The sequence below is a fragment of the Sminthopsis crassicaudata genome, chromosome 2 (genome assembly GCF_048593235.1).
Source record: "Sminthopsis crassicaudata isolate SCR6 chromosome 2, ASM4859323v1, whole genome shotgun sequence".
In the NCBI taxonomy this organism is placed as follows: domain Eukaryota; kingdom Metazoa; phylum Chordata; class Mammalia; order Dasyuromorphia; family Dasyuridae; genus Sminthopsis; species Sminthopsis crassicaudata.
In genome coordinates this window covers 477,479,958-477,502,068 of record NC_133618.1, presented here as the reverse complement: position 1 = coordinate 477,502,068, position 22,111 = coordinate 477,479,958, and the positions used below count along the sequence as shown (strand labels likewise).

Sequence of the window (22,111 nt, the reverse complement as noted above, 5' to 3'; positions counted from 1 at the left end):
TGTAGAGTCTAGCCATGTTGACTGTTTACAGATAAACATTACTGAGAAGAGAATCAGTTGTATGGGACCTTCTGTGAAAATAAAGTCAAACTTTGCTTTAAATAATAATAAAAATTATGAATTCAAATGAACTTATTAATTGGAAGAGGAAAGGTTGTTTGCAAATGCTAGTAGAAAGGATTTCCTTTCCTGGCTCTAATGCCAGCTGGAAGGTTGCTCTGCTACAGGAGCCTAGGGATAGGGGTCTCTGGGAGAGTGTCATTTCATTCAGCCAGAGGCTATTCCTTCCAAGGACTCAGTCTGATTTGCTTATGAGGTTCTGAAGCTTAGTCAGGGAATGCTAGCCTCACCCATCAACTTTCATAAAGATTGTATTTGTGACAAGGGTTTTCTTTTTCTTTCTTTTCTAATGGAGATGAGAGAGAAAAGGTGATAGGATTAGAGCAGCAGAAAGAAAGAATTAAAGAAAGAAAAAAGATCGTTGTTAGGCAACAGTAAACATGAATATATTAAGTGCCTACTATGTGCCAGGCATGGCACTTTATTGAGACATCTTTTGTTTTGTTTTTAAAAGGAGAGAAAACAGCAGAAAGGACAGACAAGCTACAGGTTGATTTTATATACTCAAAAAAAAAAAAAGAAAAAGAAAAAGAAAACTATACATAATGGAGACCTGTAGTTTTATGCACTATCCTTTTCTGTTTCACTGTGTAAATGCAATTGCCAATTCTATTTAATGCGTTTGTTAAGTTTGAAATAAAAATTAATTTAAAAAGAACAAACAAACAAACAAAAAACCTTTGCTATAGGATGAATTTGGATTAGAAATAGTAGGAAACTTCAAAGCCAAACAGGTGGCTGTAAAGCCACCCTTTGGTGCTTGGCCCACCAGATGCTAAGTGCTTGCTTTTATTCTTTGTTTTACTGTGAGAACTTTAAACCAAGAATAGGGGAGCTTTCCCATTCATTTAAAATGCCTTCTCTTTGCTTCCAAATCATCAGCTGCATCCAATCAATGATCTGGGTCTTCAAATTGGCCAGGAATTTATTGGAAACCATTTTTATTTACTTTTAATATGAATGCAGGCAAATAAATTGCCAATTAAAAAACAAAAATCACAAGCAATTAAAAGCCACATATTATTTACCCTAATGAGGTTCCCAAACTGTTCTAGTGACTTTGATTAGGTGGATGAATATTTAGGAGGAAAAATTGGAAACTTACATTCTATACCTGATTGAAGGTATTTTCCTGTAGTTTGAATTAGGGAAATTTTATAAAATGCATAATGTGGAGATAAGAAGGTGGCAATGTCTATAGGACAAATACATGTTTATTCATGTTTTGAACTATCTCATTTTGTGGGTGTCTTCGCATAGTGAACTTATTGCCAAGGGTGCTAGACCTGTTGGGGGAAACGTATGGGAAATAATATGTGAGTTTGCCTGGGCAAATTTACAGATTCTAGCACAAGATCATTTAGTCCAGAAAGTAAGCTATGTCAAGCAGTAAGAACCTCATGGAGGAGATAAGATTTGAGGGGGTAAAATACAAAGTTCATAGTTCTATTCCTTCTCATTAGCTCTGGATCTTGAATTATTCCTATCAGGAAAATGAATTTGTACAATGGACACACAATCTGTCTCATCATAATCTGTCCTCAGGCCAGTTGAGGACTTCTCTCTGCCAATCACAATTAAGTATTTGAATATTTCCCATCTGTGGGAATTTCTAAAGCAGCAGTCTCAGAAATTACTTGGGCTCTATGAACTTATATATATATATATATGTGTATACATTTGTGTTTAATATTTTAATAGCTATATTTTGGTAGAATTGGTCACCTTTATAATCCTATGTATTTTCTGTTTTTCATTTAAAAATTAATTATTCTTTGAAGGAGTCTCTGGCTTCACCAAATTGTCATCAAGGTCTGTGAAACACAAAAAAATTTAATAGCATTGCTTAGACAAGGCTTCTTAAACTGTGGGCTGTGACCCCATATAGTGTCATATTCCCGAATGTGGGGGGGTCACAAAAAATTTGGCAACAGTAAAAGGTATCAAATATTCTGCCAAGATGTAATTCTTTATGTAAAAATAACCAAGCACATCTATCTCATTAGTATGAAAATTTGCTTTCATCGTTAATAAATGATAAAATTACATGTATTCTAAAGAACTGCTTTCAAATAAATTTTATGATTTATTATCAATAAATGTTTGATTTGTTTATCTATTTTATATACCTATATATACAGGGTTGTGTAAAAATTTCTCAGGCAAAAAGGGGTCAGGAGCAGAAGTTTAAGAAGCTCTGACTTAGACTAAATCTTATTGTTGTTATAGATAGAGACAAGTTCTTTACTCCTTAAGATCTCAGGATAATAGAAGTAATATGGGAAGGGACCTCAGAGGCCATCTAATCCAATTTCTTCATTATCCAGATAAAGAAACAGAGGACTGGGGGGAAGGGGATGGCTTGTCTAGTAGGTAATAAGCATCAGAGATGGGATTTGAACTTAGATTTTGCAAAATGTCCTTAATTCCAATCAGATACTGCATAGAGAGGGCCTGGTGTCCTCAAGGAGATAGACTATGAGTTCCAGAAAGTGCAAAGAACTTAGATGCTTAGGACATATGTTTGAATCCAGTCTTTACTAACTTTACTCAGTCTTACGTTAAGGTAGTTGCTTAACCTAAAGAAAGTTCATGTGTCACATATAAAATTGCTAAAGGGGTGTATTTAATCTCTGAGTTTTGTCAAGCTCTAAATCTTTGGTTTCCATGATGTATTAGTCTGTTAACCATCTCTTTAAAACTATCCACTACACTTTTGAGTAGAGTCAGAAATATACTTCCATTGGCTATAGAGCTTTAAAAAGCATCCCTTTAGAATGAAAGGGCCTGCTGCTTGTTTACCGAGAAACTGTTGGGGACCCTGCCTGGCTCCATCTATAGAACCTTGAAGGTCCTTTGCTCCCTCTGAGTGAATTTGTCCAAGGTAGCTGTAGGAAACATCTAATACCTCTGGCTAGTGTGGCCACATGTATAACCTAGCTTAGGACCCCTATCTTGAGATAATGACTCACACTTCTTTCCTTCATGTTGCTTCTCCACTGCACCCAACCCTTTGGCAAGGTGATACAAACAGTCCCACCACTGTCATTTAATTTGAATTTTAGGGCTACCAACCCTTATTTATTTATTCATCTATCTATCTATCTATCTATCTATCTATCTATCTATCTATCTATCTATTTTTAAAGCCAGGAGCTTATATGTTTGATATAAATGCATATCAGTTCTGAGAGGTCACAGATGGATAGGATGGGGCATTACAGATTTTTCTTCTGTATTATTGTTTTGAAGCTGCTTGTGAGAAACTTTAATTCCCTTATCACCTCCCAAACAGTCCATGTAACAATTTAGAAAATATTCCTTTTCTTGATTATAGAAAATAACCAGTGACCATATCTCCTCACCCTCATTGTCCTGTGGGAAAACACTCCCTAATAATTTAGAATTAAAGAGACTTTAGAGTTCATTGAAGCCAACTTCCCTAATTTTTTATAAATAAGGAAACTGAGGCAAGAAAAGTGAAGTAGTCTGTTTGAGTTCATAAGCTGTCAAGATTCAGAGTATATCAGAGAATATTCTTAGAACTCATTTGCATTTTCCAGAAATGGCATTATCTCATTATCTACCTTCAAGCTTTTGAGAAAGGGCATAGTAAAGCAAGAAAGACAAAGACAAGTTTTACTAAATGAGAAGTTTACTATATAAGTAGTAGGGTTTTACACTTTTGGTTTGTGGAAAAGTTACTGGCACTAGAACTTCATAATAGGAAGTTTAGTATTAACCCCCCTCTTCCTCAAAAAATAAATATGAGGAGGTTAAGTGACTTTCATGTGGATTAGTCTTGGCACCTTAAAGGGAATGTAAGCATGAAATTTAAGAATAAAATTTTGAAGACATAAACAGTAACAGCTGTTTGAAGAGACCAAAATGGATCAAATAATTTAGGTTTAAATAAAAAGATGGAAGCAAAGGCAGGGAAGATGGAAGTAAAGTCAGGTAATGGTTGAAGAATATAGCGAAGAGGTTTGAGACCATAAGATTAATGTCAGGAGCATTAAAACTCAGAATGAGCAGAGCCTGGTGGTGAATTTTAAGGAGAACAAAAAAGGGCTTTTAAAAAATCTATGTTGTAAGCAAGGGAAGATCAAAGAAGGAATAGGACCATTGTCCAGGACAGATGAGATGATGGCAACAGACAGAGGGGAAAAGGCAGAAGAATTTCACTTTTATTTTGCTTCTATTTTCTCTAGAAAAGAAAATGATCTTATAACTGGGAAGGAACACAAATAGTTAATAACAAATTAAAAATCTGATATAAATAATACTTAACATTTATGTAGTGTTATGAGTTTTTCAAAGTCCCTTTTATATCTCATTTGTTTTCCACAACTTTGGGAGGTAGATACTATTGTTATTTCCATTTTAAAGAGGAACAAACTGAGGCAGAGAGGTTAGGAGGTTTGACCATGGTTATATAGCTAGTCGGTGTCTCATGCATTATTAGAATTTTTATCTTCCAGATTCCAAGTTCAGCATACTAGCTACAACAACACTGAGATACCCAAGATAAATGAAGAGGTACTTCCCTTCACAAAGCACCTACCTGCCCAAAATAAGTTTAAGTCAAAAGGCCAAATTAATTCTATTCTAGGCCATTGAAAACACTGGTACATGTGAATTCTGGACCGTCTATCAATGATATTGAAAAATTCTGGAGAATAGGAGAGTTCCTCAAAATGAGGCAGGCTTACAAAGCTTAAAACACTATATAAATAAATTTATAGTATAATTCTCCATACATACACATATACATATTTGTATCTAATGGTGTATCTAAGGTAGGATGGGAAACTACAAAAAGTATACAGCAGAATATAAAACAAAATTTAGAAAGAAACTTGGAAAGGAGAGTAGCTTTGAAAACCATGTGTAGTGCTTGTTAAATAGTTTTTCTTCTTTTTTTGCAAGGCAGTTGGGGTTGAGTGATTTTCCCAGGGTCACGCAGTTAGTAAGTGTCAAGTGTTTGAGGTCAGATTTGAAATCAGGTTCTTCTGACTTCAGGCTCATGTTCTATGCACTGCACAACTAGCTGCCCCTATAGTTGTTGTTGTTGTTGTTGTTGTTTTTTCAAAAAAATAAATAGTGTGAAATATAAACTATTAGTTTTATAGTAAATCCTGTTTTTATGTTGTTCTGTGAAAATGAAAATGTTCTTTTTTTCTGTTTTGGTCTATGTGTATTTAAATTCAAAATGAATTTTTAAAATCTTCCAATCCTCCCCCCCCCACTTTATAAATGCTTGTTATGACAATAATAATTCTTTAAATATCATCTTTAAAAAGTGTAATGTATTCAAATTTTATGTTATCAAGCTTGATTTCAATCATTAGTAAAATTCTAGAACTTAGCATTGAGGGATAGTTTGTAAGTATTTAGAAAATGAAGTGGTGATCACTAGGAGCCAGTATTACGGCTTTGTTAAGAAAAAGTGATGAGAGATTAATCTTATTTCCATTTTTGACAAGGTTCCTGCACCAGAAAATTAGGGAAATGCCATCAACACAGTATACTTGCCTTTCACCAAGACATTTGACAGAATTGCTTATGCTATTCTTGCTGACAAAATGGAGAGATATAGGCTAGAAAATAATATGATAAGATAGATTAAGTTGAATGACCAGACTCAAAGTGTAATTAATGTCACTTTGGAGTCAAGTCTACTAGAAAGCTCAAGGAATATGTTCCAGGCTCTGGGCTATTTATTTTTTAAATGATGGCTTGCATAGAGTTAGATTATATATTTATCAGATTTGCAAATGACATGAAGTTCTCAGAGAAGCCTAAACATTGAATGACATTGGGATCCAAAAGCTTGAAAGATGAGCTAAGCTAATAATAGCATAACATTTAATAGGAATCAATTCAAAGTTCTACATTGCATTTGAAATTCAACTACTCAAATACAGGTTTGGGATGACAGTTAGACAATTGGTCATCAGGGGAAAAAACAAAAAGAAAAAACATGAAATTTCATTGAACTACAACATCAATGTCAATCAAAAGAATGATATGACAGCCAAAAAAAAAAAAAACAACCCACTCCAAAACAATCCACACACCAAAACTAATGACATGTTAAGCTATTTACAACCATCTTTTGTTCTGGTCAAAATATACCCAGAGTGTTCTGCCCAGTTTGTAGCAACATATGTTGTGAAGGACACTGACAACCTGGAGTGTGTCCAGGACAGGATGAGCTGGAAGGGGAAAAGAATGGAGAGTATTTTATGTGGAATCTAGTATTAAGGATTTTTAGCCTGAAGGAGGATGTTATCCTTATCTTTTGGGTGTTTGAGTCCTAGGATAAATAGGTGACTCCTTGGATAGAGTACCAGTCTTGGAGTCAGGAACATTTGACCTCAAATCCAGCTTCAGACACTCACTGACAGTGTGACCTTGGATAAATCATTTAATTTCTCTTTGCCTCAGTTTACTCATTTGAAAAAGGAAGATAATAAGACCTATCTTTTAGGTTAACACTGAGGATGGAGTAAGATAGTAATAAAAGCACGTGGCACGTAGTAAGTGCATTGTGAATGTTAGTTATTGTTATTAGCCATCATTTGCTGGAGAGATGAGTTTTATCCTGTTTGGACCTAAAAGACAGAAGTAGTGGGAGAAGGTGGGACATTCTTGTTAACGTATGTGTAGGACTTGATGCCTTCTAAATATTTTCTGACTCTGTGATTCTGGGAAGCATTTTGAGAGCAAGATTTTATCCTTTAATTTCACCATCCTTGTACAGAACACTGGATAGAGCACATTGAATTCATTTTCATGAAAAACTGTGCTATGTAAGAAAAAGAGCTGTTGGTCTTAGCATAAGAAAGTCTCAGTTGGACTCTCTGGCTCTGAGACTGATTTGCATGTGATCTTGATCAAGTCACTTGAATATTTTGATCTTCATTTTTCTCCTCTGTAGAATGGGGATAATAATTCTTTCTTAAGGCAGTGGAGCAATAATTGGAGCAGGCGGCCTGGAATTAGGAAGACTTGATTTCAAATCTTTTCTCAGACTCTTCTTGGGTGTATGACCCTGCATAAACTACTTAACCTCTGTCTGTTTCAGTTTCCTCAATGGTGAAATGGGAATTATATCAGAATCTCCTTCCCAAGATTATTGTGAAGATTAATGAGTCAATAATTTTAAAACAGTTAGCACAATGCCTGACACATAGTACGTACTTTATAAATGGTATTGCCTTTGTTTCCTTTTCTCCTCACCCCCACTTCAAAGGGTTGTTGGGAAGAAGGGCACTATATATGTATTAATAATAACATTTTTCTGGTGCTTTATAGTAGGCAAACAATATTTTAAACACTTACTACTTGTAGTAGTACACTGTGAAAAATCACACTATACTTACTCTGAAGAAATTCCAAGGCTAATTGATGGAAAATGCACATGGCCAAATGACTGTGATGTATGTTAAAATATATATAAGCTTTAGGGGATAGCTCATCTAATCCCTTTATTTTACAAATAAGGAAATTCCTCCAGATAAGACAAGTCACTTGCCCCAGGTCACACAGAGGCAGACCTAGAACTCAGGTTCTCTAATTCCAGAGCCAGTATTCTCTTTCCAAAATATCACAGTCTTCCCCAGAAAGAGGTGAACAATGGAGTGGAGGATTGACTCATTTCCATTTGGCAAGTTAAGCTAAGGCTTCAAGGAAGAGAACTTTGAGAAGAATCTTGAAAAAATATTTTCACTAAATGAATATATTCAAAGAAGCATGTGCCATGGACTACCTAAAATCACAGAGGTAGGAGACAAAACAATAATAACAAAATACCTCATAGTCCAATTTGATTAAAAAGTATAATGTAAGAGAGAGGAAGTATGACATAAAGTTAGAAAGGTGGGCTGAAGCCAGATTGGGAAGAACTCAGAGTGTATCAGTATTCAATATTTGATACTATTTTCAATAGAAAAACAATGATAACTTTAAAAAATTTTTTTTAAAATTCTTTTGTTTATTTCTTTTTTAAAATGTTTAAAGTTTTTTTTTTTTTTATTTTTTAAACGTACACATGGTTTTCAACATTCACCCCTACAAAACAGTGTGTTCTAAATTTTTTTCTCCCTCCCTTCTCCCCCACCTTCTCCACCAGATGGCAAGCAATCTAATAAATGTTCAACATGTGTAATTCTATACATATTTCCACAGTTATCATGTTGCACAAAAAAATTCAGATCAAAAAAGGGAAAAAATGAAAAAGAAAACAAAATACAAGCAAACAACAACAAAGAAAAGTGAAAATATTATGTTGGCTGGTAGGCTAGGTTCTTTTCTTCAGGGACAACAGTCAGATGGCCAAACCTATTGTGATCAGCCAGGTGAGAGTAATGGCCACCTGATTTAAGATAATGGTAGTGGATTTAGAAAAAACCGAGTGAATTTCCAATATATTGTAAAGGCGAAATTGATGGGACTTGGCAACTGATTGGATTTGGGCCGTGAGGGAGAGGGAAAAGAGAATAACTTAAGAGTTTTCAATCCAGGAGAATTATGGGCCCATTAATAAGCAAGTAGAAGTTAAGAGCAGGGATAGGTTTCTGGAAGGCAGATATATCTTATATTATCCCAAATTTTGGATTTGTAGATTCTGAGGTATTGGCAAGATAACTGGGTAGAGATATCCTGCAGACCATTGGAAATAGGAAACTGGAGGTCTAGTTGGGGACAGATAAATAGATTTGGGAATTATCTTCACAGAAGTGATAATTGAAGCCATGGGAGTCAATGAGATTGCCAAGGCATAGAGTAGAGAGGGAAAGAAGATAGCCAAGATCAGCATCATGGGGGATGCCCACATAGAGTGGAACATGAGGAGGGAGAAGGACCAGCCAAGTAAACCTTAAAGAAATAATAGAAGAACAAGAATAGGACAATGTCATGAAAATCAATGAAGGAGAACAAATTTTAAAAAGATAACGAACAGACCATTTGAAGGTAGAAATTTTGTTGTTATCTCTTTATCCCAAGATCCTATATAGTCCCTTGCACATTTAAAAGTTTGTAGTTTGATTGTAAAAGTTACCAAATCTGTCGAAACTGAATGATTTTGTAGAATTGAACTAGGAGTCATAGATGATAATAACTAAGATTAAATACAGCTTTAAGGTTTGAAAAGTAATTTTTTGTATATATATATATATATATATATATATATATATAATGTTTTAAATTTTCAAAATACATGCAAAGATAGTTTTCAACATTCACCCTTGCAAAATCTTGTCATCCAAAATTTTCTCCCTCTCTTCCCCCATCACTTTCCACAGGCAGTAAGTAAACCAATAGAGGTTAAACATGCCAATTTTGTATATATTATCCCAATTGATCCTTATAATAATCCTGGGAGATAGACCCTATTATTATCCCAATTTCACACCTAAGGAAACTGAGGCTGAGAGTTTAAAGGATTTCTAAATTATTCAACTAAAAAGTGCCTGAGACAGTATCTGAACTTAAGGTTTCCCAATTTTAATTCCATCATCCCCTATCCACTATTCCATCTAGATGTCTTAAAGACCTTAGAGACCAATCTAATCTATTTTTTCCAAGAAGAAATGACCACATAGATGGCGAATTGACCACACAACTGATTTCCTATGATTTCCAATGTACTCCACCATGAAGTCTACCTTCAGAGAATTTTGTAAGAAACCTTTATCTATGAGTCAACCAGCTAGATAGTCATAGCCCATCCTTATCCCTAATGCCGTATGTGTCCAGGCTTCTTATTGGTGATCTTTCATATTTATATGTGCACATCCATGTATATCTATGCACAAACACAAACTTTCTGGCTCCAATGTAGGACAGACATAGAATTTTGAGGTGTGTGTGTGTGTGTGTGTGTGTGTGTGTGTGTGTATGTGTGTGTGTATGAGTGTGATTCCAGTATGTCACATCAATGGAACAATCCAAATGTGAAAAATTGAAAAGGTTTATGTCTGTCTATAATCCAAGATACAGTATCATGTTGCAAAGTAATGAAACCCAGCACTTTCTTTAGAGTAATTAACTGAAAATATGGCAAAGAAATAGTAGTAAAGCATTATGATTGAAGAAAATGATGTGTGGGTTACTAAATCTTCATTTTGTTGAATAAATTAATAAAAATCAGAATGTGGGAAAAGGAAAAAAAAGTCAAAAAGTCAATTTGATTAGATGTAAGCATAAGGGTTTTGGATTTGGAGCTAGCAGAACTAGGTCTTACTACTGACTTTGGGTTTCTCTTCTCCATAGGTAAGGAATGATCTCTAAAGGCATCTTCCAGCTCTGAATTCAAAGACCATACTCATGTCTGGATTTAGCATCATTAGCAATGAAGTCATTTGCTAATCTTTCTCAGTTGAAGATTAAGATTAAAGACAAATGAACATAAATTTGTCATTTTTAAACTTTGAACCATTCCTGCATTCTTCAGTACTTGTATCCCCCCCAAAGATCTAGCACCATGAGGGCTGGCTAGTTTCTTAAGGATCCAGAGAACAGTTTTGATGACAAATCATCTTCCCCCCTTCCAAGCTTATTATTTTCTTGTGCTTTCCTGAGATTATCAGATTCTCTAAATCAATCTCAACTACCTCAAACCTTGTTGTCCTGCATTGCAGGGGTTCTGAACCACCAGAAAGGTTTCCCATTCTCTCTGGAGCCAGGTGCCCTTGCCAGGTTTTGAGCTATAATTAATGGATAGGTTCCCCTAGAGGACTAGACATTTTGCTTCCGCCCCTTAGGTGCAAGCAAATTGCAGATATTCCCATTTTAGCAAGTAAGAAAAATACCTGGTTTTGCTACTTGTGCGGTAAACAATGTACCACTAGCTTTCTCCTTACTCTTCTTGACCCTCTGCTCTGTATACATATTTATATATTATTCATAGTGGATTAAAAATGAATGTGCTCTTTACCACCGTTCTACTGCACAGTGACAATACAAATTAACTTATTGTGTACTTACTTTTCACATGGCAGAGATAGGAAATCTTGATGGCCTCAAATGCTAAGTGATAGAAAAAAGAAAATGATGCAGGCTGCTTTGGAGGTTGTCACCAGAATGGGCATTATTGCTAAACAAAGGGAGTAGCCAACACTTTACAAGGTACAATAAGAGGTGAGGCGCAAATATTCCTTATATACTCCCAAACTTGTCATGTGCCCCTAACTCCATGCTCATGTATCCATTCAATTCAGTCTTGAAGCCTTTGCATTGTCTACATACCCTGCTCCCCCCTAAAATGCAAATATTAAAATTTAAAAGATGCAAGATAGCTATAATAGATATGCTATAGAACTATCTTGGGAATTAGGAAAATTTGGGTTCAAGTCTTGGTTCTGATGTATTAACTCTGACCCTGGGCAAAATACTCATCCTTTCAGTAGAAAACCCTTTTCCTCCCCCCCCCCCCAACTTATTTGTAGATCTGCACTGGTAGAAGTTTCCCCACTGAGAATTCCTCACACCAGTGAAATTATAGATCCAATGCCTAATCTCCTACCCTATCAACACCCCTTCCCCCTAAAAAGAAGAAATAACCATGGAAGGAATTGTATCAGTTTAATATATATTAGCTAATATCTAATCAGGGATTCATTCATTAAAGGAGCATTTAGAGAGCATTAGAGAGTACCAGATACTATGCTAGATTCTAGGGATACAAACAAAGGCATAAAAGCAAGGAGCTTACATTCTATTGAGATTATTATATCAAGCTAAAAGTTTAGCAGCGATAGGAAGTCAGGCAAGGCACATAATAAGTGACATAAGTCAAGGTGTGGTACATAGTAAGCACTTAATAAGTGCTTATTGACTGAAGAGAATAGGTAATGTGCTCATGTCAAAAGGGCACTAGGCTTTGAGTTAAAGCTTTGAATTCCAGCTATGCTTGTTACTTACCACTTTTGTGACCTTGGATAAGCCACCTAAATTCTCTGAGTCTCAGTTTTCTCACTTGTAAAAGAAAAAAAAAAAAAAAAAAAGAGGGGCAGGGTTGTATCAGATGATATCTAAGACAAAATTATTTGTTTTAGCTTTTCCCATTAGTCTGTTTTTTTTTTTTTTTTTTTTTTTTTAAGTTCTAGAGCCTTTAGAATAGGAAAGGAGGGGCTACCATGCAGAATTATTTTATATCAAGTTTGTTTTAGGTGTATCCTCTTCCCCAGATTTGAATTTTAAACTTTCCAAAGTGCTTGAATTTTAAGATGATGTTGATTGAAATTTCATCAGAAAGTAGGGATTTACATCTGCTTTAAGTATAAATCAGTTTTATTTCAAATTAGTCTATTTAATCAAACTTTCTTTTTTGGTTTTTCTCTTTTTTTAATAAAACTATGTAGAAATGGATTCTCATTAGTAGCTTTATCACTTCTACATGCTAAAGAACCATTAATTAGTTCAATCCCTGGGCGATGGATCTGAACCTTCTTGCCAGATGGAGTGTGCTCTCTGGAAGGCCTTTGATTCCATTATATAGGGAAGGTCTAATGGTCAGAGATCAAGAAAGTGATGGCCTGTACCAGTTAGTTAACATTGTGTTCTCCTACTGAGAATGTTGCTGATAAATCTACATTTGGAAAGTTTATTTCTCCTAAACTAAAAGAGAGTGACAAAGTCAACTGTTGTCTCTGAGTTTAAGATGCCATCATTACATTGCAAATGTTTAATTTCAACATCAAAAGATGTACTCCTATCCTTCTCAGCAAGCAATATATGGGTGGGATATGTGGAATCTTTTAAACATTATGTTGTGCAAGAAAAATCAGAACAAAAAAAAATGAGAAAGAAAAAAACCAAACAAGCAAAAAAGATGAAAATGCTGTGATGCTTGATCCAAATTCATTTCCATAATTCTCTCTCTGGATGTGATTGTCATTTTCCATCCCAAGTCTATTGCAATTGCCTTGAATCACAACATTGTTGAGTAGAGCCAAATGCATCACAATTGACCATCACATAATATTGTTATTACTGTCTATAGTGTTCCCCTGGTTCTGCTTTCTACACTCAGCATCAGTTCATGTAGGTCTTTCCAGGCCTTTTTTTTTTTTTTTTTAATCAGACAGCTGATCATTTCTTATAGAACAATAATATTCCATTACATTTACAAAACATAACTTATTCAGTTATTCCCCAACCGATGGGCATCCTCTCAGTTTTCAGTTCCTTACCACTAAAAAAGAGCTGATAAAGCCTGTTCTTAAGGAATTTTTAATATAAATGGGGGAGAATATATATATATATGTATATGCATGTATTTATATGCATATATACAAATTTATATAAAGCAAATTATGCCAGTTAATTACAAGGTAGTTCAAGAGGGAAGGCACTGTGGGGAAGGACATGAAAAGAGGCTCTGTGTGCTTGAGCTGCTTCTTAAAGAAAGAGGATTTTTTTGAAATAATTGTTTCATTGTATATCTTGTTTGTATATATACAGTATTTAAGGAACCAGAGAAGGTTAATTAATCAGTATTACAGAGTACTGGGGAAGTAATTTCCAATGAGGCTGGAAAGAGAAATTGGCCAGGTTATAAAGGGATTTAAAAGTCAAGCAGTTATATTTGATCCTGAGGGCAATAGGGAGCCACTGAAGTTAATTAAGTAGGGGAGTGATACGATCATATTCATGGTTTAAAATCATTGATATATTTTATTTTCACATTACAGACATTTACAGTTGACTCTTGCTATGATACAGGTCTCTTATTACAAACTATAACAGATGATCAAAGCAATTAATGCAATTGCTTCATCTGAAAATGTATGAAACATTTCACATCTGTTGTACTCCTATCTATTTTTTTAAATGAAGAGAAATCTATTATCACTCCTTCCCATCACCTACCCCCTCAAAGAAAAGAAAAACAAATTCAGTGTAACAAATATGCATAGACAAACAAAACAAATTCCCTCAATGACTATATACAGAAATATGTCTCATGGCATAGTATGAGAAATGCTGGCTATAGCAATAAGATAAGAAAAAGAAATTTAGGGAATAACCATAGGTAAAGAAGAAGCAAAATCATCACTTTTTCTGAATGAAATGATGATGTAGTTAAAGTACCCCAAAGAGTCAACTAAAATTAATTGAAACAATGATAACTTCACTAAAGTTATAGGATATAAAATAGATCCATACAAATCATCAGCAATTTTATATAATTATAGTAAAACTCAGCAAGAAGAGATAGAAAGAGAAATTCTATTTAAACTTATGAAAGAATATATAAAATACTTGGGAATCTACCTCCCATAATGCATATAAGAACTATATCAATAGAACTCCAACTATTATGGAAATAAAAACAGACATAAATAATTAGAAAATATTAATTGCTCATGGGTAGGTTGAGCCAATATTTTAAATATTATAATATTACCTAAATTAATTTGCTTATTTAGGGCTACCAATAAATATATAAGGGGTAATTCCAGATTAAAGCTTGAGGAGAAACTAGGTCTAGGAGTCATTGGGAATAGAGATAGTAAAATAAATGGGAGGTAATGAGGTCATAAAGAGAAAAGAGAGATAAGAGTAAGGAGGCAATGCAGAGTCTTTGGGGATGCCTCAAGTTAAGGAGAGTGATTTTGAAGATGAATCTGAAAACTGAGAAAGAGGAATTAGGCAGAAGTAGATAAGAGTAGTGTTACAGAAAGGCCAGAGGGGAAAGATTACTCTGGAGAGGAGAATGATTACCAAAGTCAAATACAGCAGTTAGTTCCAAAAAGTTGGGATTAAGTGGGGGTGGAGTGAGGAGGGAAAGGGGGGAAGACCATTATATTTAGCCATAAAAAGAGATCATTGGTAACTTGGGAGAAAGGTTTCACTTGAATGAAATAGGAAGCCATATATCAAAGAATAATCATACCAGTATGAGAAGTAGAAGCAATGAGTTTGTATATAGATGGATTCTAGTCCTATCCCTGCTGTTGGCTAACTTTGTGACTGAGCAACTTGATTTTTTTGGGCTTCAGATTTCTTCTTTTTAAAATGTGGATAATAATTTCAAGTTATTACATGGGGATTTTGAAGTGAAATGAATTCATGCTTGTAAAACATTTTTCCAAAACTCAGAGCACCACGTCAATAATTACTATAATTATTTTGAGTGTTGTTGTTACTATTGTCTCATTCTGACCTCATATTAGCCTTCTAAGAAAGGTTAGGCAGGAATATAGTTGCCTCTTTAAGATTATAAAATATGGAGAAAGTGTTCATCTGCATAATTAAAAGTTTCTCACCAAGAACTTCTTGAATTGATGAAATCACAGAAAATGGGATATAATACAAGTCTATATGCTGATTTAGGTCTCAGTTTCTTTTTCGGATATTAAGGACAATAACTTCTTATTTCCTTGGTGGTGCAGTTATGAGAATAAAATGAGAGAAATAAAAATTTTTTTTTTTTACTGAGGCATTTGGGGTTAAATGACTTGCCCAGGTCAAGTGTTAAGTGTCTGAGGTCCTCCTGACTTCAGGGCTGGTGCTCTATCCACTATACCAACTAGCTGCCCCAGATAAAAATTTTTAAAAAATAATTAAATCAGGGCAGCTAGGTGGTGCAGTGGATAGAGCCCTGCAGTCAGGAAGACTTGAATTCAAAATCTGGCTTCAGACACTTACACTTCTAGCTGTGTGACCCTGGGCAAGTCACTTAACCCCAATTGCCTCAGCCAAAAAAAAATAAATAAATAAATCGAGTCTATGCCTTTAAAAATGGTAAAAATCCTCTTAGTTGTTCAAAAACAGGAGATACTGATTTTGACTCATAGACTCATAGATTTTGACTTTATAATTTGCTGACCCCAGCATAGAAGCTGAACATTGGACTTGAATTTAAAAGTTCTGGATTTCAATTCTGATTCTATTGTATATTAACTGTGTGGCTCTAAGTCATTTCCCTAATCTGGATACAAGTTTCTTCCTCTTTAAAATAATCAGAATGGAGCTGCAGATCTCTAAAGTCCCTTCCTTCTCAAATATTCTAACTTATGTGAGGGCTCTTTATGTTGTTGGGACATTAGACATAAAAGTAGAACATTATCTATTATTTTATAGAAAGCTCCATAAAAATACAAGACATTTTGACTCAGTAGCAACAAAATACATTGTAAATATATTACCATATATGCCAAACATTTATGTAAATTTATTTTTATAAACTGCAGATAAGCCTAAAGACTAACACATGGATTTCCACAAAATCAATGTCATATTTTTATGGACCTCACTTTTGCAACTTCTCAAATAGAGAGATTTTACAATAGTCTTTTCTATTTCTGGCAATATATGAATCTATACCAGTAATGAGCCTTTGTTTTTGTAGTTATATTTTTGTGTTATATTTGTATTAAATACAACACACTATATTCATGGTGTATTGTATATTATAAAACAGATGATAATTATAAATGATAATGATAAGCAGAAAAAATTAAATTCTTGAACAACTATAACAATTCATTATAATCAGGAATTCCAAAGCTTCTTTCCCATAAAATATGTCACTGGATTTATCATGCTGCAGTGGTACGAAATGGAAATAGACCATTGTGATACAGTGAGAAAAGCCTTAGATAAAGAAGTGGGATTTGAACCCAGCTGTCCTGACTGTGAATGATTTTTACTGTTTATATGATGATAGCTAAGAAGCCTCATTTTTATTTTCCATGTAGCAAGAAATTGAACTAAAATACTTTGCACAAATCTCAGAATATTTCCTGGTCTATTCTGGTGAGCCATGTCCTTCTGTATCTTAAATGATTAAAATCAGGGCCACAGCTAGTACAGGACAAATAAAACAAGGTGTGTCCTCAAATCAATTTCCTAAAACAAGGGTTCAGGAGGCACACTGTTAGTTTCCCATTTAAAGAACTTTTTTTTTTTTTTCCTAACTGGGTACTAAATTCATTTATTTTACACTGCTAGAGGAGAATAAGTATTGTTATCAATTCTCTAAATTGAGGTGCTCAAGAAAAAGCCCTATTCGCTTTGCTTTTGTTACAGCATTTGGGGCAAAACTACTTGACATCTATTTCACAGGATGTTGTTAGAAAATAATTTTGTAAACTCAAAAAATTGTTATGTAAATATGTTATTGTTATTGCGATTATTATTAGATACTGAAATGGTTGGTGGGTACAGGAGTGCAAATCGCTCCCTTGATCTCTCAATAACTTAGAATTGTGTTATTCTATCTATTCTTTATGGTATCATAGTCATTAAAATGAATTTGTTCTATTTTGGGTTTTTGCCTATGTTCTAAAAACTAACATTAGAAAAACAAAATTTCAAATTTTTCCATCCCAAATTTCTCTATCTACTTTTGTAACTGGGAAATGAAATCATTCTAATAAAACTTCCTTTTAATGCCTACAAGGTAACTGGGAAAGAGAAATGACTGGAAAGCACCAGAACCTGAGTTGGAATCACAGCCTGATCTAGTTATTTAGCTTTTCTGTAAAATGAAGAGCTGGATTAGGTGGCCTCTGACTTCCAGTTCTAGCTCTGTAATCCTTTGTTCTTGGCACTGTAAGAGAGATTAAAAGAAGAAAGAAAAAGAGAAAGAAAGAAAGAGAGGAAGAAAGAGAGAAAGAGAGAAAGAAAGAAAGAAAGAAAGAAAGAAAGAAAGAAAGAAAGAAAGAAAGAAAGAAAGAAAGAAAGAAAGAAAGAAAGAAAGAAAGAAAGAAAGAAAGAAAGAAAGAAAGAAAGAAAGAAAGAAAGAAAGAAAGAAAGAAAGAAAGAAAGAAAGAAAGAAAGAAAGAAAGAAAGAAAAGGAAGGTTGAAGCTCTCTTGAGGATTTTCCCATCTGATTGAGGAGACAAAGCCTACACTCATGGAGCTATTAAAAGATTGTAATCATTTGGGCGATTGGTGATATACTATTTGTCTATCCTAATAGAAGTATTAGAAGACTGCAAAGAAGGAGATCCGGATAGAGTATTATAAGAATAATTGCTCACATTTATAGGTTTCTTAATAATCTTCAGATCTTATGCAACCTTATTGTCATCTGGTCCAGTCTTTTCATTTTACTGAGCAGGAAACCATTGCCTGGAGGAGTTAAAACACTTGCCCCAAATTCCCTTAAGTGACTGGGCTGGGATTTTGATTCTGGGTCCATTTGGCCTCTGGTTTACAAAACACTGTCCTCATAAATCCTGAGAAGTAAATAGTGCAAAAATGACTCCTTTATTACAGAGGAAGCCATGCAACGAAGCTCAGTTAGATGAAGGTGATTTGCTCAGAGGTAGCATAAGAACCCATGTCTCCACAGATGAAGAAGTTTAACTAATTCTCTCTGGTAGACAGAGCTGCCCAAGTTTTCCTGGTAGAGAAACAGAGTTGCAGCTAGAAACTGATAATAATTAGCAGCACAGGGAGGTAGCAATACTAGGAACAATAGGGTTCTGAGGGCAATAAAAACAAACAAAAAATAAAAAAACCCAAATCCTGGAAATCAGAAATATAAGAACCACTCTGAAAAGACACAAAGACTTTTTTCTTTTTCTTTTTTTGAATCACTTAATGTGAAGTAGGTAGATTTCTGGGAAGAAATCTGTGTGTGTGGAGAAGAAGAAGAAAGTTTTTTCTAATGCTTTGGGTCAAGGTAATGCAGATCTTGGGATGGTATGGGTATGGGGGTGAGTCCTTTGTTGAGACACTGTTCCATTAGGCATCTGATCAGTGACCTTCTTCACTTGGCTGTTGTGTTCTGAATTTTGGTATATTAGAGTTTCCACAGATAAGTTTAATGATTACTAAAGCAGAGATGATTATTTATATTAAAGATTGTCTTTAAAGAGTATTACTTCACTAGGAGTCCCCCCACCCCAGGCACTTAAGCAGTTGTTTGCAGAGAAGCTGGGAGTTAGGGGGCCAGGGATCAGAGATATTAAAGTGAAGGCATTAGGAGCTGCTGAGTGGCAAATTAAAAGCAATTTGGTAGAGACAAAATGGCTCTGACGTTACCATATAAGTTGCTGGGAAAACATGGTTTAATTTCACTGAAGAAAGATGTTTTACCCACAGTTTTTCTGGAGAATAGTTCTCATGGAAGCAAACGGGGCATGGTTTGCTGTCCCCTAGGAATGTCCAGCCTAGGAATATTGAAAGTGCTCTTAGGATTATGAATATGTGCATGTGGGTTGGGGTGGAGAGGAGGGGTAGGGTGGAGGGGCAATGTTAGTGTCTGGGCTCACTTAATTTTCTTCCTGAATATTCTTGAGCAAATTAAACCCAGCTAAGGGTATTTGACCTCTGATGCTGCTAGTTGGAGAGACAAAAGCCCATAAACTTCCAGAAACAGTGCATCAACTTTCCAGCATGGAAGGAAATGTGATTGCTCCAATATAACTTCCCAAACCAGATGCTATACTAGTTTTTCAATATGGCAAAAATGTGCATGTGTGTCTGTGGTGTGTCTGAACAAAGAAATGAGACCATGGGGATCAGAGCCCTTTCTTCACTCATTCATCTTCTGTTCAATATGTAAGGTTTATGCAAGTCTTAGAATATTAGACCTCAAGAACTAAATCCAACTTGTGTAGTAGGAACTTCTAGAAAATGCACACAGGACTTTGTTGTCTGACCCCTGCTCCCAGATATACATGTGTGTGTAGACATACATACAAATATACACTAGTAATTGAAACCGAGTTGGAAGGATATTTTCCATTCGATTCAAAGGTCAGAGACAGATCTCCTTCCCTCCTGCCCCCCCTCCAATTCCCTGAAACCCTTGGTTAGTACTGCATCTATGTATGATTGTGTCTACATCTTTCTCCAATAAAAAGTTAATGAACAAATATAAAGGAGGCCCAGTTATTAAACTGTTTGGCCTGATCCGGACTGCCATACCGAGTGATTGATGAGAGTTTTATAGAAAGACCAAGTGATTTCTAGCTTTCTCTTCTCTCTAAGCAAATGGATTAAAATCTCTGCCTTAGAAGCTCTCCTTCCAAATTATTGTCTATGTGACTCCTTTCTATTTTTGTTCCTCTTTGATTTGCTGTAGCTTTTATGAAGTACTTGTTCCTAAATAGTATTTTTTAAAAATAACAAGTTAATTAAACATGCTTGGGAGAAAAACTTTATGACCCATGACCCCACTAACCAGATTTCTGTCTATCTTCAGGTCACAGGCCTTTCCAGTGCAGATATTGTCCATACAGTGCCTCTCAGAAGGGAAACCTGAAGACCCATGTTCTTTGTGTCCATCGCATGCCTTTTGACAACAGCCAGTATCCCGATCGCAGGTTCAAGCGCTCCAGAGTTGACTCCGAGACTTCTGGGAATTTAGAGGAACCTGCAGCTGTCAGACCCGGGAGCTCAGCAGAGCTAACGGAGGTGGGCAGCAAGACCCAGGAGTAACAGCTGAACAAGTCTATCTGTATATTGCAATATTATTTTACAGTCTTTAGATAGGCATTTGGTGAGAGAGTTTGCTAACTGCATTCCAAGAAAAATAAAGAGTTGTATACAGTTCTCCCCTTACCCCCAGTAGTGTACAGGATGTTTAAAACATTTAAAATATATCTATATCTATATATATATAAATTTTCCCCAGCCCTTGAAAATGGCTGCTAAACTGTTATCTGGCAACAAATGCTTCCAAACAACGCAGGTGGGATAATAAAGTGATTTCAAAAATGTGAGGAGGTCGTTAGTACTCTAAAAAATAAAAAAGAAAGAAAGAAAAAGCAGGGGGCACTTCAAACTCTAAAGTGGTCTTTGTCCAAAAATAACGCTCTTAACCGAAAAATGATACCATCTCCATGATTTAGTGTTGCCTCTGAAGATTGAGAGGCTGCGTCTTCATTGTTGAAAACACCTTTATAATATGATACTGGCGGCTGTCATTGGCCCAGCATAGCAATGAGATGGCTTGGTACGCTAGCTACCATGGTGCCAGTCAGACTGGGGCTGTCACTGCAGAGAAAATCAATGGGAGTGGTGTTGTAACTGCACTGGAGGAGAAATCTTAGCCGGCCCCTAACGAGGGTCAGGACTGACTGATATTGGAAAAGATTGTGATATTACATTTTCATTTTTTAAAAATACACAGCCGAATGAATCAATGGTCAGGAAGGATGTTGTGGACACATGTCCATTGCAGATTTGATGAGTGATTCCTTTTTTCAGCTCAAATGGCAGTATTGAGGGAAATGCTTTTAATCTGGGTCCTTTTTATTTTTATTTTTGGATGAAGAAGTAGGTATATACTAAAGAAATCTAGGGGGATATGATATATCATTATTGTTTAGCCGAAGAAGTCAGCCTTATCGGTAGAAGGTGCTAGTGAGAAATCAAATTTTATGTTACTATAGAGGGTTTAAAATTTTTTTTTAATTTTTAATTTTTTTTTACTTGAATGAAGGATTTTTTAATCCTGGTTAAGTTTTTCATCTGTTAGTTTTTATAAGTATGACAGACACAGGGCAGGAGTGTCTTCTAGAATGGGCTCTTCTAAAGCAGCTTGAGCTAAAATATGAATTCCAACAACCTGTGCTTTGTCTCTAATGAAGAAAGTGTTTGAGCTATTATTTTTATTGTGATTTTTTTACATAAAACAAATGTCTTATGTTTTTTTTTAAATAAAACAAATGTTCTTTTTTTCCCTTTTTTTTTTTTTTTTTTTTTTTTTTTTTTTTTTTTTTTTTTTTTTTGCCAGTGACGCTAGATTTTCTCCTATTTAGATCCTCCACCTTAAGTTCTTCCTTCAACATGGAAGGAGCTTTTGAGGGATGCTATCAAGATTCTTAACTCCAAACCTTGCAAGAGGTCTAGTGAAAGATTTAGTTTTAAATCTGCTTAAATGGCTTAAAATTTCAGCCTTTTAAAGTGTTTCCTTTTACAGACACAGGTGCTGTGGATTGTAATGGTAGAGAAGTATTAACTTAGTCTAAAACAAAATCAACCAGAACCTAAAAAAATAAAAATAAATAAAAAG

The 22,111-nt window shown here is 35.0% G+C and overlaps 1 protein-coding gene across 12 annotated transcripts in view; it reads left to right on the top strand.

Annotated features, from left to right (window-relative positions):
• The window catches only part of ZNF536 (zinc finger protein 536), a 578,037-nt gene extending 556,251 nt beyond the window's left edge, over positions 1 to 21,786 (top strand). For all 12 annotated transcript variants that reach the window (XM_074293256.1, XM_074293266.1, XM_074293260.1 and 9 more), the window contains one exon: positions 20,297 to 21,786. In XM_074293256.1, coding sequence (XP_074149357.1) covers positions 20,297 to 20,532 — 236 coding nt within the window. In that variant the 3' untranslated portion in view covers positions 20,533 to 21,786. The remainder of the gene's footprint in view (positions 1 to 20,296) is intronic.
• The last annotated feature ends 325 nt before the right edge of the window (positions 21,787 to 22,111 follow it).